This window comes from Panthera leo, chromosome B2 (genome assembly GCF_018350215.1).
Source record: "Panthera leo isolate Ple1 chromosome B2, P.leo_Ple1_pat1.1, whole genome shotgun sequence".
Taxonomy (NCBI): Eukaryota; Metazoa; Chordata; class Mammalia; order Carnivora; family Felidae; genus Panthera; species Panthera leo.
Genome location: NC_056683.1, coordinates 141437210 through 141463311, shown reverse-complemented (window position 1 = coordinate 141463311; position 26102 = coordinate 141437210). Strand labels below are relative to the sequence as shown.

General features: G+C 42.7%; 1 protein-coding gene across 9 annotated transcripts in view; it reads right to left on the bottom strand.

Annotated features, from left to right (window-relative positions):
- The window catches only part of LOC122220530 (palmitoyltransferase ZDHHC14), a 533561-nt gene that overhangs the window by 2745 nt on the left and 504714 nt on the right, over positions 1–26102 (bottom strand). For all 9 annotated transcript variants that reach the window (XM_042940151.1, XM_042940152.1, XM_042940155.1 and 6 more), the window contains 8 exons: positions 21396–21526; positions 16598–16701; positions 14399–14502; positions 10643–10720; positions 6359–6435; positions 4954–5043; positions 3004–3118; positions 991–1082 (listed from right to left, as the gene is read on the bottom strand). In XM_042940151.1, coding sequence (XP_042796085.1) covers positions 991–1082; positions 3004–3118; positions 4954–5043; positions 6359–6435; positions 10643–10720; positions 14399–14502; positions 16598–16701; positions 21396–21526 — 791 coding nt within the window. The remainder of the gene's footprint in view (positions 1–990; positions 1083–3003; positions 3119–4953; positions 5044–6358; positions 6436–10642; positions 10721–14398; positions 14503–16597; positions 16702–21395; positions 21527–26102) is intronic.

The window sequence follows — 26102 nt, the reverse complement described above, 5'->3', positions numbered from 1 at the left end:
GATTCCAACACATGATGAGAAGCAACCCTACAGCGGCACCGGTTAACACGGAGCGTGCAGCCGGAGAGCCCAGGAACCACGCTGCAGAGGATACGAAGGCGGAAGGGAATTCTTTCTAGAGACTCAGCGCCAAAACCAGCCGCTTCTGACACGCAATTCGCAACACGCGGACAGCACACCGATCACAGCTTCCTTTCAAGAGTCTGTTGGAGACAGACATTTTCGGCGCTGTCTCGCCCAGAGAGGACACGTGCGTGGACGGGAGTTTGGGGCCTGCCTACCACCATCCTGAACATACATGAGATAATACCAAGCAAACAGTGGAAAACTGAGTAAGAAACGGGCAGCCAACACACACAGTCAATCACGCAGTGACAGGACTCGTCTTGCGACGTCTGAGTTTCCACTTACACGCCAGGTTCTTTACTGACTGGACACCCTGGCCAACGATAAAATTACTATGCAGAGTATAAGAGTTTACATTTCTGTTGCGGTTTCCTAAATGAAAACATTTGGGGCTTCTTTCTCTCGCTTGTTTTCTTTCTGAAGTTCCTTCGGTGCACAGGGAGACGTCATTCCCACAGGCCGCCTGTGGTGCCCCTTCCCCTTCCCTGTTCCCTAGGCACAGAGAAGCTGCGGGGGTGGGGAACCTCCCAAAAGGACTTATGGGGGCCTCACAACCAGCCTCCAGTACTCCTTGTTCCTGAAGAGAAACCTTTTCTAATGCTGTATCATTCGAAAAGGAAAAGGCAGATATAATTAAAAGGGTTTTAAAAAACACACCCAATAATTAACCTCCTTTGGTTTAATACTTAGGATTAAAAAATACAAACAGGTTAACTCTGTAGGGTCAAAGTTAAGTGACCACAAATCCTGTGTGTGTGTGTGTGTGTGTGTATGTGTGTGTGTGTGTGTGTGTGTGTGTGTGTGTGTGTGTGTGTGTGTGTGCGCGCGCGCATGCAAAGGGCCTGGGGCCGGCGGCCAACTTACTGTTTCGTAGAACTGCACTTGCTGTTCCAGGTACAGGCGGATGACGCTGTTGTAGTCATAGATCCGGTTGCTATGGAAGTGATTCATCTCAGCTACAACCAAACCCAAGACATCAATCAGTACGCCTGACCTTCAACAGACAACACCTAGTTTCTCTGCTGGGTTGTGATCCGTCATCAACGGGATTTAATCTGCTTGGCTTCAGGGCAGGGGCCGTTCTTGACAAATCGCTTTATACAGAGGCTAGAAAATCTGAGCAGTTGATGGCAAACAATACTTTCCGGCAGAGAGATGAGTTTTGTGGGTTTACGTGTTAGATACTAAGAAGCCTGACACGGTCACGCACGCGTGGACTACTGTCCCGACAGAACCGATCGAGCAGAAGGCTGACGTGGTGGTTGTTCTCTGTGGACAACAGTGCAGCTGAGAGCATCACGTTATGGAGGACCTAGCAAGGCGCCTCGTGGGTCCTGCCCTGTTCCCCCTCGCGCGGCCACTGCCTGGGCAGGTTTCTTGGGGCGCCCTGGAACAGCTGTGCAGACGGATGAGACACAGAGAAACCCTCTTCTGTAACGGAGCTTCGCTGCCCTGAGCACCAGGGCTCTCGGAACTCGGCGTCTTACCAGGCGAGAGGACTTGACGCCCGTTCTTTATCTTTGCTGAATCCATCGATTCACAAATGACTCCCTTGTTGAAATTGGTCCCTCGGCGCCACCCCCACCCCATCACCAACTCTGGAGGGGACTTCTCACACCTCCACCTTGCATGTCCCCTTGTTCTCTGTGCCCAGAAAGCCAGCTGCTGGCACCAATTCCTACAAAAAGGGAATTGTTCTGAGTTTCGTGTTAGCTGGAGTCATGCGAAGCTTCTCGTTGATCTATCTGGGTAACTTCAAACACAAGTTCAAAACAAATTTCCCATTGCAAACCCTTCAAAAGCCAAATCTTCACTCAGGCTTTCCCATTTCTGCCTCTAGTTGCCCTAGTTCTGGATATCTTCCAGACATTCTTCTCTTTGTCCCACTAGTTCCCTAGCCCCGAGGGGTGTTTCCTGGCAAAGTCTGTAAATGGGCCCTTCTCTTCTCTGAGCACCACGTCTTTTTCAGCCCCTCAAACTCTCAGACTGCAGAAGCAGTGGTCTTCTCTGTGGGCTTCCTGACGTCTGCCCCCTTCAGTGTCTCCCACCCTCTCCCGGAGCAGCGGACCCCCTTGGCCCCCAACATCAAACCTCTAGTGGCTTCCTAACGCCCATGTCAAGTCTAGGCTCTTCGGCCTGGCTCTCCAGGCCCTGCACAATCACCACACTTACTCCCCAACAACCTGCAGGTATACTTTCTGCCCGGAGGCCAAGAGGAGAGAATCTTGTCCCATTCTTTTGTGCGCTTTTGTTCCAACTAGAACATCCTTCCCCTTTCTCCTTTGCTTAGCTTTTGTTCCAACTAGAACATCCTTCCCCTTTCTCCTTTGCTTACCCCTGTTCTACCCGTCCATCAAAACAGGAAAAATCCGTTCACGGCTCCTCTCTGCTGGAAAGCACTCAAATCTATAAAAATTAACTAATATCTTCTTTTTATTAACAGACGAACTTTGCTGAAAACGCTATGTCCAATCTCCCTTTACATTCTAGCGTCCCGGGGGACAGAGGTTACAAAGTGCTGAAAGCTGAATTTGGGAATCTCACACAGTGTTACGAAAGGAGCTAATATTAAGGGTTATAAAAGTAATTTTCACTGTCTCTAAGAGATAATAAAAATGTACAGGTTTGATCAGGTTGTCATCCATAGTTATGTCACGGAAATGTGCAAAAGAATAAATAAATATTACAAATCTTCATTAACACTGGGATCCTGCAAACAACGGGCTTATGAGAATACTTTAAATCAGCTCTTAGGTACCTACTAGCTGTGGTTCACGTTTGGATTTCTCTCCAGCAAGAACAGCAGATTTGCTGGGGGGTGGGGGTGGGGGTGGGGGGTGAAAATCTCCGCTAGCTGTGCACGAACCTCTCTCTTACCTTGCAACGCGTAAGACATGGTACCAACTCGCTTCACCATGTTCTGTTTGTCCTGTGGGGTGATCTTACTAGTTGCCACCAGTTTGTCACTTTCTTTCACTTTTTCTATCGCTGCCTGTGAAATACAAATGCAAGAGTATGAATAAAACAGAGCTAAAAGGATTAGCCATTAATCTAAAATAGAACAGTGCCAACATATTCTCTACCTGACTGGCTACTCAACAAGAAAAAAATGTCCCCACAAAATAAGAACACAGGAAAGCACCTAACTGTAACTTCCCGTAAGTCGCTTGGAAGCAAAAAGGTTGCTGTTCTTGAAATACAGAACTAAGCTAAAATGGGACTGTTTAACGCCAAGACAGAATAGAAAACCGAACAGCGCTCTTATTTCTGTAGTACTTGTGAGCCAGAGTCAGGGCCAGGACAAGAGTGGTATGGAAGAGGGAAAGAGGCATTAGCAGTTTGCAAAGTCGTTTGATCAGGGACACGGATGAGCGCATGCGCCCGGGGCCTCTCCCCCTCTTCTGTCCTGGAGCGGCGGGTCACCAGCTTTACTCTGGTTTCTGCGAGGAGCGCTGTACCGATTTCAGATTAATACTCACATGGAGGTAGCTGTGAAAGCTGCCAAATGTTTCCCACTCCAGGACCATCAGAGAGCTCATTAGAGCTGTCTGGAAGGAAAAACTTCACACTCGCGCATACATCAGGCTCCATGCCCAAAACTCTTAAGTGCTGGCACAAATCCCTACAACAAGCTAACCCTTCTGAGCTGGGGTGTTTTTTTTGTTTTTTTGTTTTTTTGAGATTTTTATTTTAATTTCCTCTCAGTTTTATTTATAATTGACACACAACATTGTAGGAGCTGACGTACGTATATATTGCAAAACGATTACCACGGTGCTATTAACATCCCTCACCTCACGCGGTCACAAGCTTTTTTTTTCCCGCCCCCTTATGATGAGCATTTTTAAGGTCTACTCTCCCAGCAATTCTACTTCTGGGCGCGTATCTGAAGAAAATGAAAACATGGTCTCAGAGCGATAACTGTACCGTCGGGATCACTGCAGCGTTACCCACAACAGCCAAGATGTGGCAACACCGAAGTGTCCGGCGACGGGTGGGTTGTAAAGAGAATGTTCTGAGTTTTGTATGGAAAGATCTGAAGTTGCACAAAGCTTCCTGTTTACCTACGCCACCCCCTCCTGACACTTCCGTTATCAAAGTCAAAGGCTAACGGGGCCTCGTGCCAGGACTGTTAGGGTCACAGACCAGCCCTCTGTGGAGATTCTCCTAACAAACCCAAGTACATCACAATACCCTAGAGAAGTACTAGAGTGGATAAAATAAGTCCACATTCTGAAATAACACAGAATTTGAAACAGAGAAAAATTAACCAGAATCAAAATGTGAGGACACCCTAAAACATTTCTAAGTTCAGTTTAAAAATACCTTTACGATGGGAACTACACAGTTTCCTTCTTATTACCCTAAAAATATAAAATTGACGTTGACCATTGAAGTTTTAGTCAGGAAGCCCTTCATCAGGCCCAGGGACAGAACATCTTATTTCATATCAATAGGGAAGGATCTCAGAGGACTTGCCCAAGCAGCTTACAGGGGTCTCACAAAGGGAAAGCGGTATTCCTAACATTGTCTTCAACTTCAGACAGCAGGATTATTTTGTTTGATACTTGACCTAAGCATGTGCATGAAGGAGCATTTTTCATATTTTTGTTTCCTCAAAATTATTTTTTATAGAATCCAAAAAACTAGAAACTCCCCATGATCTAAACGTGTTACGGGGACCTCACTATTTAAACAGACCGAGCAGTTTCCAGCTTATTTCGGAAAGCCCCTCCTGACTCAGGGCTGTGCTGACAGACGGGGACCGCGCAGGTGGCCGTGAGTGGCAGCCAGATTCACCCGTGTCATCTTCTGCGATCAAATTACCTTATGGGCGCCAATAATATCAGGGAAGCAGCCAAGGAAACCTTTATATTCATGATTGCATTCCATGAGGAAATGGAGATCCTTCTTTGGCTGTAACAAGACACAGATTTGGTTATTACTGGCAGAGAAATCCAGGCAACGGAGGACAAGAAAACAGCCATACCTGAGGGCTGTATTGGCCAAGCCCCCAGGTAGTAGTTACTATGGTCAAGGGCTATGCATTCAGCCTAGTTTTCCTGTAAGAAAACAACCCTCCAAGGCTATTACACTCTCAGTTGTAGATTGAAGAGAAAATGATAGAACATCAGATAATTTTTAGGTTGGTTGGTAAAATCAGCTACTTTGAGGTGGCTCAAAATATAACATTATGGGGGAAAAAAGCTAGTTAATACTGTCTGTTTATATATGAGCAAATAAGATGTAATCAATATTTCAATTTTAGCAGAGAATGTAAAATATAATTAAAAATCTGGCAATCACCTTAAGTGGCAACCTAAAATTTTTCAATTTTTTTGAATTATAATTTTTAATAGTTATGTTATGCACAGTTCTAAAAATTAATCTCTTTATAACAAGCAGACGTAGTCAATGACCAACATGAATGTGCGTGCACAAGGATATATCTCAAGAACTGACCTAAAAACTTTTTTTTTTAATTTAGGGATTTGAAACAACATACATGGTTATTCCCCATTAGGGAATTTATGATCTGTTGTCTATACAAAAGAACTGAAGTTGGGCCACTGAAGACCCCAATAAAAGCCACGTGGCTGTTACAAAGACCTGCCTTTCCCAGGGGCCACAGCAGGTATGTTCTCCTCGTGAGCTGCTGACTGCTGAGATCCTTACGAGGCAGGCTCTCCCGTCACCATTTACCAGCTGAGTGAAGCAAGGCTCAGACAGACTAAGGGTCCAAACAGTGACTTGAACAGTGTTCTTGCTACAATGTTCCAACCGCCTGTTGGTGAAGGATGGATCCGAGCCATCGACACCGGAAAGTATTCCTTTAGTTTTCTTTTTATTTATTTATATAATTTATTGTCAAATTGGTTTCCATACAACACCCAGTGCTCATCCCAACAGGTGCCTTCCTTAATGCCCATCACCCACTTTCCCCTCCCCCCCACCCCCCATCAATCCTCAGTTTGTTCTCTGTATTTAAGAGTCTCTAATGGTTTGCCTCCTTCCCTCTCTGGAACTCTCCTTTAGATTTCCTGAAGATACCTTCATCTAGCACTTTTGCTTAACCGAAGAAAAACTACTACCAAATACCATTAACAAAGATACACAGGGATAGAAAAGAGAAGGATATCTATTTGCGAAGTTTGTTTTAAAATAGGTTAGATTAAATATGTGGATTCGACAGCATGAAATCTTTACTGGAATCGCACGTCTCAGTGGATACCTGTTCTGCCACAAGACCGGCAATTTCTTCGTAAGTCTTTCCTGCTTCTGTTATTGCAGCATTGAGATCCGTTTCGCCTGAAAATCATTATGCGACATCAGTGGTCATAAGTTGTATTTTCACTTCATTTATTTTAAAAATTTTATTCTAGAAAATCCTAAACGTTTCAAAACCAGAGGATAGTGTAATGAGTTGCTATCTACCCGTCACCTGGCTTCCCAATGAACAGCTCATGGCCAGTGTTTTTTCACCTGTACCATCCACTCCTTACCTCCCTCTTTCGCTGGCCATATAACAGTTCACTCATAATTTTTACCTAAAAGATAAGGACTCTTCAAAAAGCAAGGACGATACCAACACCACACTGCAGAAAAGACAAACTGTTCCTGACATAAATTATCCAGGCGGTGTGCAGCTCCCTGATGTCCGAAATCAAGGTGGCTGCTTTCAGGAAGCAAAGAACATCCAGGTGGCCGAGAGCCTAAGTGTTTCTTCTGTCTATAGGCTCTTTCTCCTCCCTCCTTTTTGTTTTCTTGCAAATTTCTTTTTCGGGTGTTGAAGAAACCGGGTACTTGTCTTGCTACCTACAGGCTGGGTTCTGCTGACTGTCTCTGTGGGGATAACACAGTCCTCGGTTCCCTGTACAGTCTCGGTCTTTTATTTGAGGAAAGGTTTGTAAACTGTTGCTTTTCCGCTTCGATTACTCTTTCTCGATCTGAAGCACTTCTATAAAAAGGAACCTTCCTTTATCAGCTATCTGCTTACCGTGAGGTACTGGACGAGAAAAAGCACATTAAATGCTTCCTTCTCTTTACCATTTTCAGAATAATGAGTTGATTCCCTAACCAGTCCCCTAAAGGTAACGGAGATCAACTTTTTAAAAAAGCACTGAAATCTGGATTTAAACGTACTCGATAAGCTTCACTTCACAGAAAGTATTACTTGCACTAATGCTCAAATTTTCTCTTTACAGGCCAGCGGAAGGCTCTTCAAACTGGCATCTGAGTTCTTTCTGCTGGGAGCTCTGGTTCATGTGGGTGGAGAGCAGTGTTCAGAAATCCCCCTGTGGGTGGCGCTAGAGGCGCTTCTCACTCCTGGATTGGATATTTCGGGGCCTTTTCAACGTGCAGCGTGAGGCAAGCTGCATTTTTTTAAAAACAGGGAAATCGTAATGAACTCATATTGACATTTCCAATTCAAATTTAGGACTACAGGATTTTTCATAATGGGTTTTAAAACTTTTGATCTTTATGTTTCTCTCTTTTAAAACTTGGTTTCTAACAACAGTAAAAGAATTACGTATTTGCTTTCCCCCACAGTACGTAAAATAGTTTTAGAAGCTTTAGAAAAACAATACCAACATTTTATGCTAACTACATGATTACTGAAAAACGAGATTTTTGAAGTCTTTTTTGGCTTTAAGACACCTGCTACTAGGGACATATAATCAAAATTCGTTGTTTTAAGGTGATCTGAAGTAATTCTCTACATGGTTATGCCCTCCTCTTGATGCATCCAATGATTCATTTTGCTTTTGCTTTTTAGGAATTTTTTTTTTTTTTTTTACATTTTCATTTAAATTTGTTTTCTAATAATAAAAGTAAAACAACAAATATAAAAATAAATGTAAAACATTCACATCGTTCCAAAGTCGAATCTACGAAACAAGATAAAGCTAGAGGTCTAGAGGTCTAGCTTCTGTACCCGTTCCTCTTCTCCCCCAAAGATAACCATTTAAATATTTTTATCAGTTGTTTTTCCATGATAATCCATAAGGATATGAAGCGCCTCATAGATCTGTGCAAAGGCCATGCTAACGGTCTCTGTGTTGTTCCAGTAATTAGTTCATGTATTCTTAAAGGGAGTGTGGAAAGTTATAGTTAACATAATCCAAGATGTTCTCAGGAACTGGAATCATCTGAATTACTTCAAGATCAAAGAGTGCAGCGCTGCCCCAAGAAGCCAGCACGTGTGGGCAAAGGAACACGTGATGAGACACAGAACTCAACTCTGCTGACCTTCATTTGCCTTGAAAGGTCAGAGGCCAGTCTTGAAAAGTTCCTTAAAAACAAGATCTTTAGTAAGGTGAATGATATTCAACACAAAGCGTATTACATTGAGTACTTTTAATAGTTGGCAAAGTGCCACTTGCAACCGGAGTATTTGATAATGCATTGAGGATAGTGTTAAGCACAGAAACATGGAGAAAGCAAACAGTGCTTCTCTGAGTGTGGTTTGTGGTTCGGAAGGGAATACACAGGTGGGCGCCGTGGAGAAGGTCATCTCTTACTGTCTCCTCCCCTCTAGGATGTCCTGATATTGTCGGGGCCTCACTCTACTGCCCCCCTGCAGCCCTCTCTATCCCTCCTTTCTTCTAGGTCGCTTCAGGCTGAAATTACAGAAGACAAAACGCTGGAGAGAAGCTGGTCATTTTGAAGGTACACAGACTCCACTAAAATGTACATACAGAACGAGAAATATATGGGAAGATTTTATAAAGTTACCAAAGAAGATCTTTAGGAACCATTTCTCAGATTACCGAAAGTCTTCTGTTTCCCCCTTTTCAAGACTTTTGGTTCAAATTATCTGCACCCTCTATAAATATCACATTTAGTGAAGAGGAGTGATGTGTCTTTCCCAGCATCGACCAGGAGAACCAGTGAGTGAACTGCTGTTTACACATTCTGTGATCTAGCTCTGAATGATTTTTAAGTTTTATACGTGACTTCAAGGGACGAAAGACCTCAAATATGGGTCCACGTATGATACAAACTTGGAAGCTATTGGAAGGATCATCGTTGGGCTTAAAAATCTAATCTTGGAGCGGTTCCATTCTAGCTTGGATGGGGACACCTGTAAGACTGCTGCTCTCAACGTAATAATATCACATAAACTCAAAAGCCATACTTTCCCTTCGAGTCACTGAAGCACTGTAGGAATGAAGAAATCCAAATGAACTAAAATCAGAAAGGGCTGAGCCTGCCACGCAGGTGGAAGAGGGAGCCCTCCACAGGCAGAGGAGCCCCGGGGGGACGGGAGGCGCTGCATGTGCGCTGTGAGGGACTAGAGCCTGGGGAGCCCCAAATGCAGGGCCAGGTCCCCCACACGGGTTGTGTGCAGGAAGAGGTGACGGAGGGAAGTGAGGGCGGGGCCGGAAGACACCCAGCCCTCAGGTGAGGCTTAAGGAAGGCGCAGACTCGGGTGAGCTCTGACATGTGAGCGCGGGATCGGGGTCCAGTGACTTCAGAACAAAAGCTCTCATCCCATCAACGCATTACAGAACCACAAAGATGAGCGTGGTCTCAGGGTCTTGCCGGCAACCAAGCAGTGGATGTGGTCCTAGACTTGGCCTCTGCATCAACCCCGTGGCACCCTGGCCAGAAGCTTATCTTTCCAGGCCTACGTTCCTCATCTTGAAAGAGGGGGCCCGATTAACTAATCTTCAACGCTCCCATCAATCTGAAAGTTGGGATTATAAGACACAATTCAGCCAGGCCAAAAAGAAATATTCATACACAGCAGCCCCCATACATTTTGGTGAGAGACTAATTTCTCGTCCCTGAAGATACTCAGACACTGACATCCAAAGACCTATCTTCCCTAGGAATTGGGATACAGAACTCGGCCGAAGTACCAATTCTATCATTTCTGTAAGTGATGGGACACACTCAGATTTAAGAACTGCCACTCACCTGACAGATACCTGGACTCCCTACCTGCTCCACAGGGCAAACTAAGCAAAAGCAAACCAAAACATAAGGGGAAATAGCTGGCTTGTTCTCGCAAGTGTGGGCAATGTAAACGTACAATGAATTCGAAAAACCACAGGTAAGATCTACAACGTGGGACAAGTTGAAAATAATTCTAAGCTGCGGAGAGACAGAAAGCAACGTGAATTTGTTACTTAGTCAAATTTTCCCTCCAAACCGCGTTGGTGAATTCTGGCCTTTGTAACAGGAAGACTGGACTTCTGAGTTTGGCGGGGAGATGAGAGCCAGGGCGGAGGCTGACGTATCACAGCTGCCCGTTCGAGCGCAAGAGCTGTGCCTGAGCACAAAGAAAGGCGAAGAAGGCCAGCAAGAAAATACATAGTGTAACAACCCTCCACTCTTCTCAGAAGCAATGAAGTGAGGTTGCAGGAGTCCTGAGTGGAGCAGCCCAGCCAATTTAAGTGTCGGTGACAAGGGCCCTTCACTGCGGAGCCTCTGTCTGCCTACAAGAGGCTGGAGGGGTGGCTGGTCTGCGAGACACTTATGGCCCCAAGACAGATAGACACAGACGTACCTTGATAACCGCTGGAACTAAACACTGTTGCTAAGCTCTGCAGAGCCTTTCCTATCTTCTGATACTCCTTGGGTAATGCTGGAAGAGAAAAAGGAGTGCACGGTTAACCAGTCCTCTGAGCAAACTGAAATGGGCTTTGACTATTTCCTAAGAGTGATTACTTTTATCATAAAAGAAATTTGAAATGATTCAAAATAGTCTATATTCTTTAATAAAATTGTTTTGAACAAAGGATTTTTTAAAAATAAAATTCATTATTCACGGATGGTTCAGTAAATGGCGGATGCTATTATTATTAACCACCGTCACCACCGCCCGCATCCTTCGGAGCGACTGGGAGCTCATTTGGAAGATGTCTGGCTGACAGAGAGGACTTTCGTGTACACCACCCGATCACCACGACAACCCATCTACCGGGTGGAGACTCCACATCTTGGTTTTGTGGGTTAGAAAAATAAGGCTCAGATAAAGTGAATGGACTTGCCCAGGGTCACATGGCCGACAAATGCTGGGTTTGGCACGTGTGATTCCAAATACATTGCTTTCCTCACTGTTATGTATGTATGAACGATTATTTGCATAAATAAGTAAATAAATAAATAGATAGATAGATAGATAGATAGATAACTGAAAGCAGCAACGTGTGGAGAAAAATATGGCAGAAGGACTCAGGACCAGGGAGGGGGATTTTAGCTTGCTCATCTGTATAACATGATTAATGAAATGATCTCTGAGGTCCTTCTAGTGCTAACATTCTAGAATTCTACAGTCACTCTGGAAAACTCTGAGCAGAGTCTATCTTAGGCTATTTTCTCTGCATCTGTAAGTAATCCCTTTCAACACACCAAGTGCTTTTCAAAAGAAAGCTTTACTTGCATTTGAAGGCTTAGTGCAGGGTCTATCTTGAAGAAGGAAGATTCAAATGTTTCTTTAAAAACATCTAGTCCAGAGAAATCTGAAATATGGTCTATAAGCTGCAATAATCAGGAGACATGAATTCAAACCATACTGGCTTAATTTTAATAAACTGTTTACCTTTTTGTAACTCAGTTTTTGCCTCTATATGTGGGGTTAAAGACACCTGCTTTACCATACCAAGCATGTGCTACATTTCTTACTTTACAAATCAGGAATTTTAAGACACTCTTTTGAGAGAAAAGAAGAAAGAAGATATGCTTAAATTAAATCCCAAATCAAGTGCTTCAACTCTCCCTCCCCCCGCCCCCCACCAAAAAGGGCACCCTTACACCAATATCCTCTATTTCATAAATCTGGCCTTATGGCTCATATGGAACCTGAACTTGACTAGATATTAGACATAAGGGATTTAACTCTTTAAAAGAAATCATAAACCCAGATTTTTGTGATATCCTTAAAATTTTGATTGGAGGATTTGCACTTGAAATATTTCTAAAAAACAGGGAACATCTTTCAAAGAATCTATGATTTAAATGATTTATTATCATGGCCTCAAAAGAGCTTACAGCTAAAATTAATTATTTTAAAATGAAATCACTGTTTGAGTGAATGTCACTCCCCCTTCCGTGCTGAGTTAGCTCCCTGTGACCCAAGGCCTGAGCGGGTTTTCTTTTCTAGTGCTGCATTTGTATACATTGCCGTGTGGGGCTTACTTCTATATTTAGGGTACAGCATCATATGTCTTTGCCATGACAAAGGAGCAACTGTTACCACTCCCAGCGTCTGCCCCCCGGGCACGAACAGCTGGCACACAAGTGGTTTTGTTGATATAAAGTATTATGTGAGTGGCAGAGGGCCATTCGGTATAAACAGGGCCTTTTTTTCCTGTAAAGGGCCAGACGGTAAATATTCCAGGCTCTGTGGGGCCACAGGTTTCTGTCGAAGGTACTTGACTCTGTCACTGTAATGGGAAAGGAGCCACGGACAGTACATATATAAGCGGGCATGGCCGTGTTCCACTTTTACAAAAATAGGCCCCAGGCCAGATTTGGCCCGCTGGCCACAGTTTGCCAATTCCTGATGTAATAAGGGCTTGGACTGAATAGATCTTAACACCGCTATGAACTTTGTTGTGCTAGGGTCTGGATTTAATAGATCTTAATATTGCTATTAACTCTGCTGTGGTATCTTAATAATTCATTCACAAGTTACCCCACATTCAGTTTCTTATTCATTAAAATTAGTTTTTGACTTCCAATTTTATTCTTTTCCCCTCATTTAAAAGAAAAATACCACCTGCTAAAAAACTTTACAAAATGGATAATTAAGCTCCTTCCTATGCTGAGTACCACAGTTTAAAAGTGGGTATTATTTTTGTAATTCAAAGTAGAAGCCATTTTATTAAAACACACAATCAACCCCCCACCCCACCCGCACCCAAACCCTGAATACAACCAGTATTCTTATTGGGTGTATGAGCTGAAAGCCAGAAGATTCTTAGATACTGGCCTCATGGCTGACCTACTAGCCTTAGTACTAGGTTAGGTGACTTAGGACTCACGGCACCTCTTTCTCCAGAGATCATCACAAGCGATCATGATGAGAGCTCAGCTCTCTCTCTCTGGGGCTCTGGAGACCTTGTGGCAATAAGGGCGGGATGGACGCAAAGAGGAGGAAGCTCCCGAGAGTCTATGGCCACGGACAGCCACGTGAGCACTTCTGCAGCGGTGACCGGGTCTGTGAAGCCTGCTGGGCCTTAGAGGTGGGAGGGCAGCCGCGGGGTGTTGACCCCACAGCCGACGCTTGAGTGCTTCTAGCCTGGGCTATGTGACAAGAGCTGCAAGGACTTGACTGCAAGACAACAAAGGTTCAGCAGGGTGACAGTTCAGAAACCAAGGCCGTGTGGGGAGGGGGCCGGGGGAGGTACGAAGTCTTCGAGAACGTGGAAGTGCAGGCAGACGGCAGCGGCTGGCGGAGCACCTGCCCTCACCCTGCTCCTCGTCTGACCCAGCATCCTGCTTTCTCTTAAATATTAGGTCTGCAGCCACATACAGGTGGTCCCTGACTTAACAATATTTTGACTTTATGATGGTGTCAAAGTGGTATCCGTTCAACAGAAACCGTACTTGGAATTCTGAATTTGGATCTTGTCCTGGGCCGGGGACACATGGGAGGATCCTGTCTGTGATGCTGGGCAGCCGGCGACCACGGGGATAAACAGCGGGCACAGGGCACGCATTCTGCACCCGTGCAGCCATTCTGTCACTTTGAGTCCAGTATGAGACGTTCAACCGTCTCGGTCCTGTGTGAGACGTCTCTGCCCAGCTGCAGGCTGATGCAAGCGTCCCGAGCCAGGGGGGGCCAGGCTAAGCTGTGAAGTTTGGGAGGGTAAGTGTACTGAATGTATTTTCACCTTAGGGTGTTTTCCACTCAGGATGGGCTTTTTGGGATGGAACCCCGTTGTAAGTTGAAGAACTTTCTATAAACAAATCTTACCAAATGGATAAACATTACAACGTAAAATCATGACATTAAAAACAAGCATTCTCTAAACACGAAGAAAGGATTCATTATTCACAGATTATAAACCCCAAATAACTAGAAACAGTTAAGGGGACACATTTTTGTGAGAGTTCTTGAACTGGATTTGTTGGAGTCCGTTTTCCGTCACCTGATTAGGGCTGACCAGTGAGGGTCCCCAGAGAGCCATGGGTATGACGTTACTGCATGACGTGCATTTCTGTTTGAGGGGACGGTTCCCCAATGTGGTAAAGGTCACAAAACGGGGCCCGCACTGCCACCTACAAACCCAGAAGTGGCCGCGAGGATGGCACTTACGTCCTGTGCACCGTTTCCAGTGCTCCTGGCCCACGGTCAGTAGCTCCTTCACACCATCATCCATGGCTTTGGTGAATTTACCGACGGCATCACACTTCTGTTCTCTGTGGGGCGAAACACAAGACGGCATGTCCTTGACTTTGCCACCACATGGTCAGTGTGAGGTGCAAGACGAGAAAAATCAACACGGTCAGGGAGACTTGCACCAAACATAACCACGGGCAGTGGTTTTCTGGCACTGTAGCAACGCCCTTTACTCAGGCTTGAAGGGGCACTTGGGCGGCTCAGTCGGGTAAGTGTCCAATTTCGGCTCAGGTTTCAGCTCGCTTTCGGCTCAGGTCATGATCTCGTGGCTTGTGGGACCGAGCTCTGCATCAGGCTCTGCGCTGACAGCACAGAGCCTACTTGGGATTCTCTCTCTCTCTCTCTCTCTCTCTCTCTCTGACCCACCCCCACTTGTACTGTCTGTCTCTCTCTCAGAATAAACAAACTTAAAAAAAATTACCTAAAAATCTGCCATTTAAATTTTAACTCTGCTTCTGTTCCCCCTCAATTCCCTGTGAATTTTAACTAAAATCATTCTAAAGGAAATGAAATCATGGTTTCGTGAATATCTTATTTGGTGGAGGTACCATCGGGTAGTTTATTCATTCATTCCAATAAGTACTTCAATGAATCGGAGAAAGTGACCTGGATACACAACCATCTGAGTGATACCGAACAACTCAGTTCTTTGAAGATATAAAAAATGCCAACCTGAAAAAATCATCCCAACATAATGCTAAATGAAAAAAAAAAAAAAAAAAGCTTATAAAACAGAATGCATAGTGTGAGGTCTTTTTTTGCTTAAACAATTTTTCTCTTAGATACATATGCACAGAGGAGATTTTGGAAGACCTAGGTCAACACATATTAACATTGATTTTTCTCTCTGGGCAGTTGTAACATTGTTTTTTTTTTTTTTTTTTTTTTTTCCTTGTCTACACATTTGGTAACACATAAGCAAGAATTTTATAATAAGAAAAAAAACTTCTTAAAAAAAGCCCCAAGATTTCTAGTTAGTTTTTAAATAGAAAAGGAACTACTCCAGATTTTCGACCAAGCCTTCATAAAAAAAAAAAAAAATTACATAATTAGAAACAACAGATGAAAAAACAGCACAAAACTGCAGGTTAGAGATTTACTTCCTTTGAGGCAATGTTCAGAGATTTCTGCCTTGTTGAATATCATGTAGGTATGCACTGGTTCTGTGCCACTTTGTTTTATCATGCTTTATTATTATTATTTTTAATCAGACCTATTTTTTATTTTTATTCATTTTTAAATTTTTTTTTTTTTAGTGTTTATTTATTTTTGAGACAGAGAGAGACAGAGCATGAACAGGGGAGGGTCAGAGAGAGGGAGACACAGAATCTGAAACAGGCTCCAGGCTCTGAGCTGTCAGCACAGAGCCCGACGCGGGGCTCGAACTCACGGACCATGAGATCATGACCTGAGCTGAAGTCGGCCGCTTAACCGACTGAGCCACCCAGGCGCCCCTTTTATTCATTTTTAATACAATTTATTGTCAAATTGGCTTCCATACAACACCCAGTGCTCATCCCAACAGGTGCCCTCCTCAATGCCCACCACCCGCTTTCCCCTCTCCCGCCATCCACCCTCAGTTTGTTCTCTGTATTTATGAGTCTCTTATGGTTTGCCTCCCTCCCTCTCTGGAACTCTTTTTTTTCCCCTTCCCTTCTCCCATGGTCTTCTGTTAGGTTTCTCAAGATCTACATATGAATGAAAACATGGTATCTGTCTTTCTCTGACTTATTTCACTGAGCATAATACCATCCATGTTGCTGCAAATGTCAGGATTTCATTCTTTCTCATTGCCAAGTAGTATTCCATTGTATATATAAACCACATCTTCTTTATCCATTCTTCAGTGGATGGACATTTATGCTCTTTCCATAATGTGGCTATTGTTGAAATTATCATGCTTTATTAGAGGTAACTAGAAACCACCATGTCCATTGTGAAATCACGGACTTCAAGGTAAAAAGGAAACAGACTTTAATCTGATGCTACGGTTAGAAAGACAACGCTTCCCTGCACAAGTGATGTGCTCCCCATCATCCAACCACAGCCTCCCCGGCCTGTGAGCACAGGAGGTGGACACAGGTTTGGGAGGAAGGAAAGGCTGATCTCTCTTACATTTCTAGTAAGTCCAAGTCAGGGGCCTCTGGTTCCATGGTGGAAAAGATCATAACTCCTACCAGCTCGTCTTTCTCAGCCTTCCTCTTCCCAGTTTTCCATTCCTGCAAATAAGAACATTATAATATTACCGTGGACAGCACAGTCTTTCAAAACTCCCTAATGCGATTGGCTCACTGACTATCTTTCTAATTGTCGACAGCAGCTCCCATGCCATCGCCCTCTCCACCGAGGGAGTGTGCACACCCCAGATGTAATCTCTGTACACGAAACACGTGCCAATGAGAACGGTCCCTGTGAGCCCAAGTCCCTTCAGAGCGAGGGGACTCAATCCCTATCCTTTCCCAACGCACAGCAATATAACAGTGAACACGAACACACCCTATATTCCTGACCAAGTACCTCAAAGTTTTAGGTTAAATGTTTTCTTAAAAAAGGTGAAAGCTTTTCTAAAATATAAGATAGAAACCAATATTATGAGCTATTTAAAAAAAAAATTTTTTTTGTAAGATAGATCTATAAAGATCTATATACACACACACACACACACACACACACACACAAACACACACACACATACACACACAGAAAAGCACCTAAAGCCATAATATACAGTGTGACCAATTCTCACAAAGTGTAAGATAATAGCTGTGTAACCTACCCCAAGGCCAAGAGAAACAAGATGGCATTCCAGAAGGCCCCTCGTGTCCCTTCCCAGTCCTGACCCCTGCCCTCCCCCACAAAGGTAACCACTATCCTCTTTTATAGTTACCAGTTCCTCACTTTTCTTTCAAGTTATCCCCTCTAGACACAAGTCCCTCATGGGTAGGTTGGCTGGGTTTCCGAGCTGGTGAAGACCACGCTACCCTGTATTCTTTGTGTCTGGCTTTTTTGGCTCAACCTGTGCTTAGGAGCTACAGCCACATTGTTGGTGGAGCCACAGGTCATTGGTTCCATTCTTGCCTGAACACTCCCCAGTTTGTTCATTCTACTACGGGGTGGCCACCCGAGGCCCTGCGGGCAGGGGGGTGGCGGTTGAGCAAGATGTCATGTACATGTGCCCCGATGCGGGCAGAAAATGTTCGCCCTAGTAGGTAACGCTGGGTGACTTTCCCAACTGGTCTCACCCATTTGCACACCCACCAGCAGGTGTGACTGAGCTCACTAAGACGCTAGGTTTAGTTCAGCCATTTCTGGCTAGTGGGTAGTACTGTTCTCGGTACTTCTGATTTGCATTTCGGTGATGACTAATGAGATTAAGTACTTTCCCATACATTCCTTGGTGACTGAGATACTGTCTTTTGTGAAGTACGTTACCAAGTCAACCCTACAACTGGGCTGATTATCTTTCTTACGGATTTGTATGTGTTTTCCTATATTCTAAAAGGCAGCCCTTTAGTTGGTTCTAAATGTTCATATCTTTAGCTTGTTTTTCACTTTTAAAGGCTTCTTTTGATACACAGCTGTTCTTAATTTTAATGCAGTCTAATTTATCAACCTCTTCCTGTGTGATTAGTCATTTTTGTGTCGTATTTCAGAAATCCATCCCTCCGCTAGGGGTATGAAGATATTCCCCTATGTTACCTTCTAGAAGCTTTATGTGTTGCCTTTCACATTAGACTTGCAAACCACCTGGAAATGATTTTTTTCAAAACTTTATACAATGGAAACTTCCAAATACATATAAAAGTACACAGAAAAGTCTAACAGTTCCCCTCTCAGACTCAGCTGCAAAACAAATATCAACATTTGCCAATCTTGTTTTTTCTATTCTCCTCCATTCTGCATTTTTTTCCTTGATTTTACTGGAAGTCCCAGATATGGTATCATTTCACCTATAAATACCTTTTTTTTTTTTTTTTAAATGTTTATTTATTTTTGAGAGAGAGACACACACACAGAAGCAGAAGCAGACTCTGGGCTCTGAGCTGTCAACACAGAGCCTGATGCAGGGCTTGAATCCATGAACTTTGAGACCATGACCTGAGCCGCAGTTGGATGCTTAACCAACTGAGCCACCCAGGTGCCCCTCACCTATAAATACCTTATATAGAGAAGGCTATTATAGGACTTTAATACAGAAGACCACATTTTCAAAATACATAATCACAACATCAATGTCAACCCTAACAAAATCAATAGCAGACTGTTGTGCGGTAGGGACCAAATTTCATTTTTCCCCAGTGAAGCCACCCAAGTGACCCAGCACCATTCACTGGAAAGACTGTCCTATCCCCACTGGACTTTGTACCATCTCTGCCTTACATCGCGTCCCTTCTATTCTGTTCCACTGATCTATTTGTCTGGCCTTATGCCAATACCATGCTTTTAAAGTTAGTTTAGTTTTATAACAGGTCTTAATATCCAATAAAGCCCTCTTCCTACTTCATGCTTTTTCAAGAGTACCTTGGCTAGGCTATTCTTAGTGCTCTCATTTTCCACCCGTGGCATCTTTTCTGTTCCCCAATTCCATGGAACACTTAGCTAGGTTTTCTTTTATTTCTCTCAAAAATGTTTCACAGCTTTTTTTTTTTTTAAGGTTTACTTACTTATTTTTTGAGAGAGAGCCAGAGAGAGAGTGAGCGAGCTGGGAAGGGGCAGAGAGAGAGAGGAGAGAGAAATCCCAAGCTGTCAGCACAGAGTCCGATGTTGGTCTCAATCTCACTAACTGTGAGATCATGAGTTAAGCCAAACCAGGAGTCAGATGTTTAACCGACTGAGTCATCCGGGCACTCCTTATAGCTTTATTTTTAATTTTATTCATTTTGAGAGAGAGAGAGAGAGAGAGAGAGAGAGAGAGAGAGAGCATGCAAGCAGGAGCGGGCAGAGAGACAGGGCGAGACAGAATCCCAAGCAGGCTCTGCACTGTCAGCACAAGCTCGACATGGGGCTCAATCTCACAGTGAGATCATGACCTGAGCTGAAATCAAGTTGGATGCTTAACCAACTGAGACACCCAGGAACCACCACATCAAAGCTTCTTATGTAGAGTTTTTTGTACATTTTCTTGTATTTATTCCTAGATATATTTTTGATGCTACTGTGATAGATTTTTTTTTAGATTTTCATTTTGTGTTTATTGCTGGTATGCAAATATGTGCTGTCTTGCATCCAGCTATCTTACTAACCACTTATTTCTAATAATTTCTCCTCGGGTCTTTGGGATTACCTACGTCCATCCATCTGCATGAGCTATTTCTGGCCAAAGAATCACAGCTTTCAGTGACTATCTAGTTTTACACCCTCATTTAGCAGGTGAGGAAACTGTGACCCAAAGAGATCAAATGCCGAGGCCAAGATCGCAGAGGGAGCCTGCAGCAGAGCCCAGACTAGAGCTCAGGTGTCCTGACTCCCAGGTTCTTTCTTCTTCCTATTATATCAAATCCTAAAGCCCCAGTGTCCAGATTTCTTTTTTTTTTTTTAATAATAATATTCTGTATTGAACACAACCTTTAGAAGCGCTTTCTAAATCAAATCTTTGGAAAATCAGGACTTCTGTTTGAGCCTTGTGAGTACCAGCAAGGCAAGAAAGTTGGGAAGGGATTCCATGCAGTTTTCGTGTCTCCAAAGTAACAGAACTGATGGACAGAACTCCCTCAAAGAACCTAGTTTCACCACTGTATGATTTCACGGCACCCTGTGACTGGCATCACATCTCACCAAACAAACCAGACTTGTCCAAAGCAGGTGCAAGTGTAGACCTACAATCTTGACCAAAAATTGCTGAAGCGCCTCGGTGTTTTCTAGTTCCTGGCCTGGTTACATGCCACACACTCAAATAAGCCCGCCAATTCTAGAAATAAGCAGTAACTGAAAAATAAGGCCCAAATAATTGTACAATATTAAGTGTATGGGTAGGTCTGTAAACATACACAGAGCCTGATTATTTATACTTATTACAAATGTGTTCATGTTAACAAGGGAAAGGTACTACAAAGCAGTTTAGCAAGTAAATCTCTGCCTGAAAGTTCCAACAAAGTCTATAATATTCCGGTATTTAATTTAATAAAACACGAAAATAATTTCATGACTTTTTTTTCTAGGACTGTAATATATTTCCTATCTCCTATAAAAACTTATGCTTTTATTCTTTACATTGCTTTCTAAGATATGTCATCTTTGTTGTAAGAGAAATATGGAGAAAACATCTTTCAGAATAAAAAGGTACAATTTAGAGCAAAAGTTTATGGAGAGAGAGAACCATCTCCAAAGCAGACAATAATGAGATGTTAAACAGCCAATGGTTTCTTGACCTTCAACACAGAATGCACGGCCATTGGCAGAATGACTATCTACGGGACAAAGAGAGACCAGCATTTAGTCTGGACTTGCGACTACCGTTCTGGAAAAACGCCTTGGCTTGGAGAAGGCTGGTCCAATGTTGAATCTACTTTTTGTTTCATAACGTTATTACACTGCAAGGTCAAAATGTGATCTTAAGAAATCATTCACTCTGTTTCCCTCACTTCACACTGATAATATCCTGCATAGTTTGGGGCCTATCCTATTTTTAAAAGCATCCAGGAAAAATTTTCATTCCTCATCCTATCATATCCTTCACCTCCTGCCCAGTCTGGGCCAATCCATTCCCAGCTGATGGAAAACCATTCTGGCAAGCGGTTCTTCCACATTATCATGACTAATTTCCCATGCTTAGGATTTAGGTTTCTGTCCCCTCATTGTCTTTGGAGGAAATGAGAAATAGCGAGTCAACATAATTTTAACTTTCAGACATAAAATTGGTATGAATGTGACAATTCTCAATATGATCGATGACTGTCATAACAAAAGGTCCTACCTTTTCATCTCGGAAATTTAGAAACTGCTGGAAAACCTCACTTTCTGAGATGACTGGGTGACGACACATCCTGGTCACCCATGCCTGAAGTCTCTCCATGCGCATCTTGATAAATTCTTCTTCAAAGCGACCTGCAAGGTGGACAAGAGTGATATACACCCCTGTCTAAAGCGGATTACCGTCAGCACAAATGAAAGCCGTTTGTATCTACTGGGTCTTTGGTAGAAAGTTATTTAGTACAAGGTAAAACCATAGGGATTTTTCACTAAACTAAAAACACTAACCTAAAAACAAGCTGTTAACACAGCGGATGCTCAAAGAGCTACAGGAAAGAGATACAACAGGCTTTTTAGTTTTTAAGGATGAGATTCTGATTTAACAAATTAACAAATTTTGTAGCTGTGACAAGAAAAATCACAGCTACAAAGTACTATTTTCTTCAAGGATCCCTGAGTATTCAACAAATTTAGAAGCAAATCTTATCTAAGTATGAAAAACTTCCTATTTCTGATAAACTAGGACTGTGCCAGTCCTGTGTGGCCATATGAAGTCTGTAGGCAGAAAGGGGTGAGAAAATGGAATTTAATAAGTAATCCTTACAAAGTGTGTAAAATTTTTATATCTATAAAAATGTGTCCAAATGCAATATAACCTCGAATTTAGTATTTATGAAAAGTAGCTCAAGACTGTAGCTCTTTATTTCATTGTTTTTTAACGTACTTAAACCAAAAATAGAAAAGGCAATTTTTCCACGAATGCAGTAAAGCTACTACCCCAGAACTTATGACCATTCTAAAACATAGCCAAATGAGTGATACTTCTGTTTTAAAAGCAGAAAATCAGCTTAACAAGCCTGACATACCAAACATCAAGTGAACACTGAAAATGTTTTAAGTCTACCAAACAAAATCTCTGTTCGTTAAAAGGCTCCTGGAGATGAAAATACCAGCTACAGTTGAGTGAGGCAATCAGCTATTCCCATCCCCCCAAAACAATTATAAAGCTGGACAGAACCCAGAACCAAAAATAAGTGTTCTGGAAATCAACCAAAGGCAAACAGCCACGTGAGAAGTGTTTATACTTGCAAAACTGCTGAACTTTATGGAAATCTGTGGCGTTCTGTCTGGTGTGGGGCTGCTCTCACCTCCCCTGTGGCCCCTGTACCTCCCCACCCTCTCCCTGGTTGACATGGAGGTTCTGACAGTGTAGAGCAGACTGTGAATGTGAAGGCTGGCCACTGCAGGTTCCCTGGCGAGGAAAAAGGCTCACGTGACCTGGAGCAGGGGGACGTGCTCATACTCAGTGGTGGTGGCAGTGACAATCCAGAGGCTGGGGAACAGAGAGGGCCAATGACCCCACTAGCCAAGGTTGCGTGGTCCAGCCAAGCAATTTCCGGACTGAGGCTGTGTGCAGAAACAGTGGAGACCAGATGGAATCCGAGTCAGCCACACATTCCTGGCCAATTCTGAGGCTGCACACACTTGTAAAGGAGACACAAAAGGTCCGCAAAAAAGTAAAAGCCAGGGTGGCTAACTTTCCCCTACCCAAAGATCCATCAGCAGAGGACAGAAGCCGTACTGGCTTGAGGCAGGCTTACTGCTAATCTACACAGACACGAGGGTGAGCCCCAGGGAGCCAAACTTAAAAAATAAAAATAACTGAACTTTAGGGGAGAGACAATTCAGAGACTTGGCCTAAGCAAATTACTTCCCAAACAATCAAATAAACATAAAGTAGAAACAACAACCTTCAGAGATGAAAAATCAGAATTGAGAGTTGCTAAAATATATTCTCTAAAATTTCCAGTTTTTGACAAAAAATTAAGAGATATGCAGAGAAAAAGCAAGGTATAACCCATACCGACAAAAAAGTAGTCAACAGAAACCATCTCTAAGTGTCCCTGGATGTTGAATTTAGCAGACAAAGCAGCTTCCAGAAATACATTCAAAGAGCTAAGTCATGTTTAAAAATGCAGAGAAATAGGACACGGAATCAAACAATAAAAATTCTCTAGAAAAAGAACTTACAAATAAATAGAATGAAATGTTTGGAGCTGAAAATACAGTAACTGAAATTAAAAATTCACTGTAGAGGCTCAAATGTAGATTCAAGATGGCGGAAGAAGGAATCAGTGAATCTGAAGATAGTGGTTTATATACACAATGGAATACTACTTGGCAATGAGAAAGAATGAAATATGGCCTTTTGTAGCAACGTGGATGGAACTGGAGAGTGTTATGCTAAGTGAAATATATCATACAGAGAAAGACAGACACCATATGTTTTCACTCTTATGTGGATCCTGAGAAACTTAACAGAAGACCATGGGGGAGGGGAAGGAAAAAAAAAAGTTAGAGAGGGAGGGAGCCAAACCATAAGAGACTCTTAAAAACTGAGAATAAACTGAGGGTTGATGGGGGGGTGGGAGGGAGGGGGGCTGTGGGTGATGGGCACTGAGGAGGGCACCTGTTGGATGAGCCCTGGGTATTGTATGGAAACCAATTTGACAGTAAATTTCATATTAAAAAAAAAAAAAAAACATTTATAAGAAATAAAAAAAAAAAAAGTTATCTAATCTGAAGAACAGAGGGAAAAAAATGGCTGAACCATGCTTCAGAAAACAAAACACGTGAACATACTTGCAGTGGGAGTCCACAAAGGAGAAGAAGTAAAAAAAATATGTGAAGAAATAAAAGGGCAAAGTTTCCCAAATTTGATGGAAAATTTTAATCTGCATTTCCAAGAAGCTCAACAAACCTGGATAGGATAAATAGGAGTATGAATCCACACCAAGATACAGCAGAATCAAACTGTCGAAAGACAGAAACAAACCCTGACAGCAGCAAGTGAAAAATGACTCATTTTGTATAATGGAATGTGCTCTTGTGTGTGTGTGTGTGTGTGTGTGTGTGTGTGTGTGTGTGTAATCAAAAGAACTGACTGATTTGTCATCTGACACAAAGGAGGTCAGAAGCAACGGAAAGACATATTCATCATGCTGAAGGAAAACAGTCAGCTGTGAATTCTATAACCAGCACACTTATCCTTCAAAAATAAAGGCAAAATGAAGACATTCTCAGATGAACAAAGATGAGAGAATTAACTGATAGCAGAGCTGTATTAAAGAAATACTAGAAGAAGCCCTTCAGGTTAAAAAAAAATACTACGTCAGGCTAAAAGGAAATTACCTAAATTCATAGGGAGAAATGAAGAGCACCAGGAATATGTGGGCTAACATAAAATATGTATTCTTTTCTAATTTCTTCTCTTCTTTAGAAGACATAAGATTGTAGAAAGCAATAATTATCATACCATATTGCTGGATTTATGATATATATGATGACAGAAGCATAAAAAGAGGGAATCAGAGCTATAATGGAGAAGAGTTTCTATCAATTTTATTAGAATTGAGTATTAATCTGAAGTGCATTGTAACATTACAAAAAAGATGTACACAGGGGCACCTGGGTGGCTCAGTCAGTTGAGCGCCCGACTTTGGCTCAGGTCATGATCTCATGGTTCATCTCATGAGCATCTCACGAGCTCCGTGTTGGGCTGTGTGCTGACAGCTCAGAGCCTGGAGCCTGCTTAGGATTCTGGGTCTCCCTCTCTTTCTGCCCCTCCCCCACTCGCACTCTGTCTCTTTCTCTCAAAACTAAACATTAAAAAAAAGTTAAAAAAAAAAAAAGATGCACGTAGTATCCTCCAAGGTAACCACTAAGAAAATATTTTTTAAAATTTAGTGGAAAAGTGAGAGAAATTAAAACAGCATATTGGAAAATATTTAACGCAAAAGAAAGGCACTAAAGGAGGAACGAACAAGACACATGGAAGACAAATATCAAAATGGGCAAACGTAAATCTAACTGGGTCAATAATTATTCAATATAAACGGTCTAAAAACTCTAATCAAAACGCAGAGGTTGCAAGACTTGATAAAAGAGCAAGCTCCAACGATGCTGTCAACAAGAGATACAGATTCAAAGACACTAACAGATTCAAAGTAAAAGATGAGAAAAGATATGCCATGCAAACAGTGACTGTGAGAGAACTGGGGTGACTATGTTAACATCAGACAAAACAGATTTTAACACAGGAAATCTTACTAGAGACAAAAAAGCTCATTAGGAAGATATAACAATTACAAACTGTATATATACCAAAGTCCCAGCATGATTTTTTACAAATATCTACAAATGGACTCTTAAATTATTTGGAAAGGCAAAAGAAAAATAGCCTGAAATTATTTTGAAAAAGAACCAAGTTGGAGGATTTATACTACCTGATTTAAAGATTTACTACAGAGCTACATGAATCAAGACATTGTGGTATTGGCAAAAGGATGGACACAAAACAGAAGAGAATACGGTCCAGAAACAAAACCAAAGTGGGGCACGTGGGTGGCTCAGTCAGTTAAGCGTTTGACTTCGGCTCAGGTCATGATCTCGCGGTTCGTGAGTTCGAGCCCCGCGTGGGGCTCTGTGCTGACAGCTCAGAGCCTGAAGCCTGCTTCGGATTTTGTGTCTTCCCCTCTCTCTCCGCCCCACCCCGGCTCATGCTCTGTCTCTGTCTCTCCCTCAAAAGTAAATAAACATTAAAAAAAAATTTAAAAAACCCCACCAAATATGTTCAATTGATTTTTGACAAAATGCAAAGGAAATCAACAGAGAAAGAATAGTCTTCCCAACAGGTAGTGCCAGAATCACT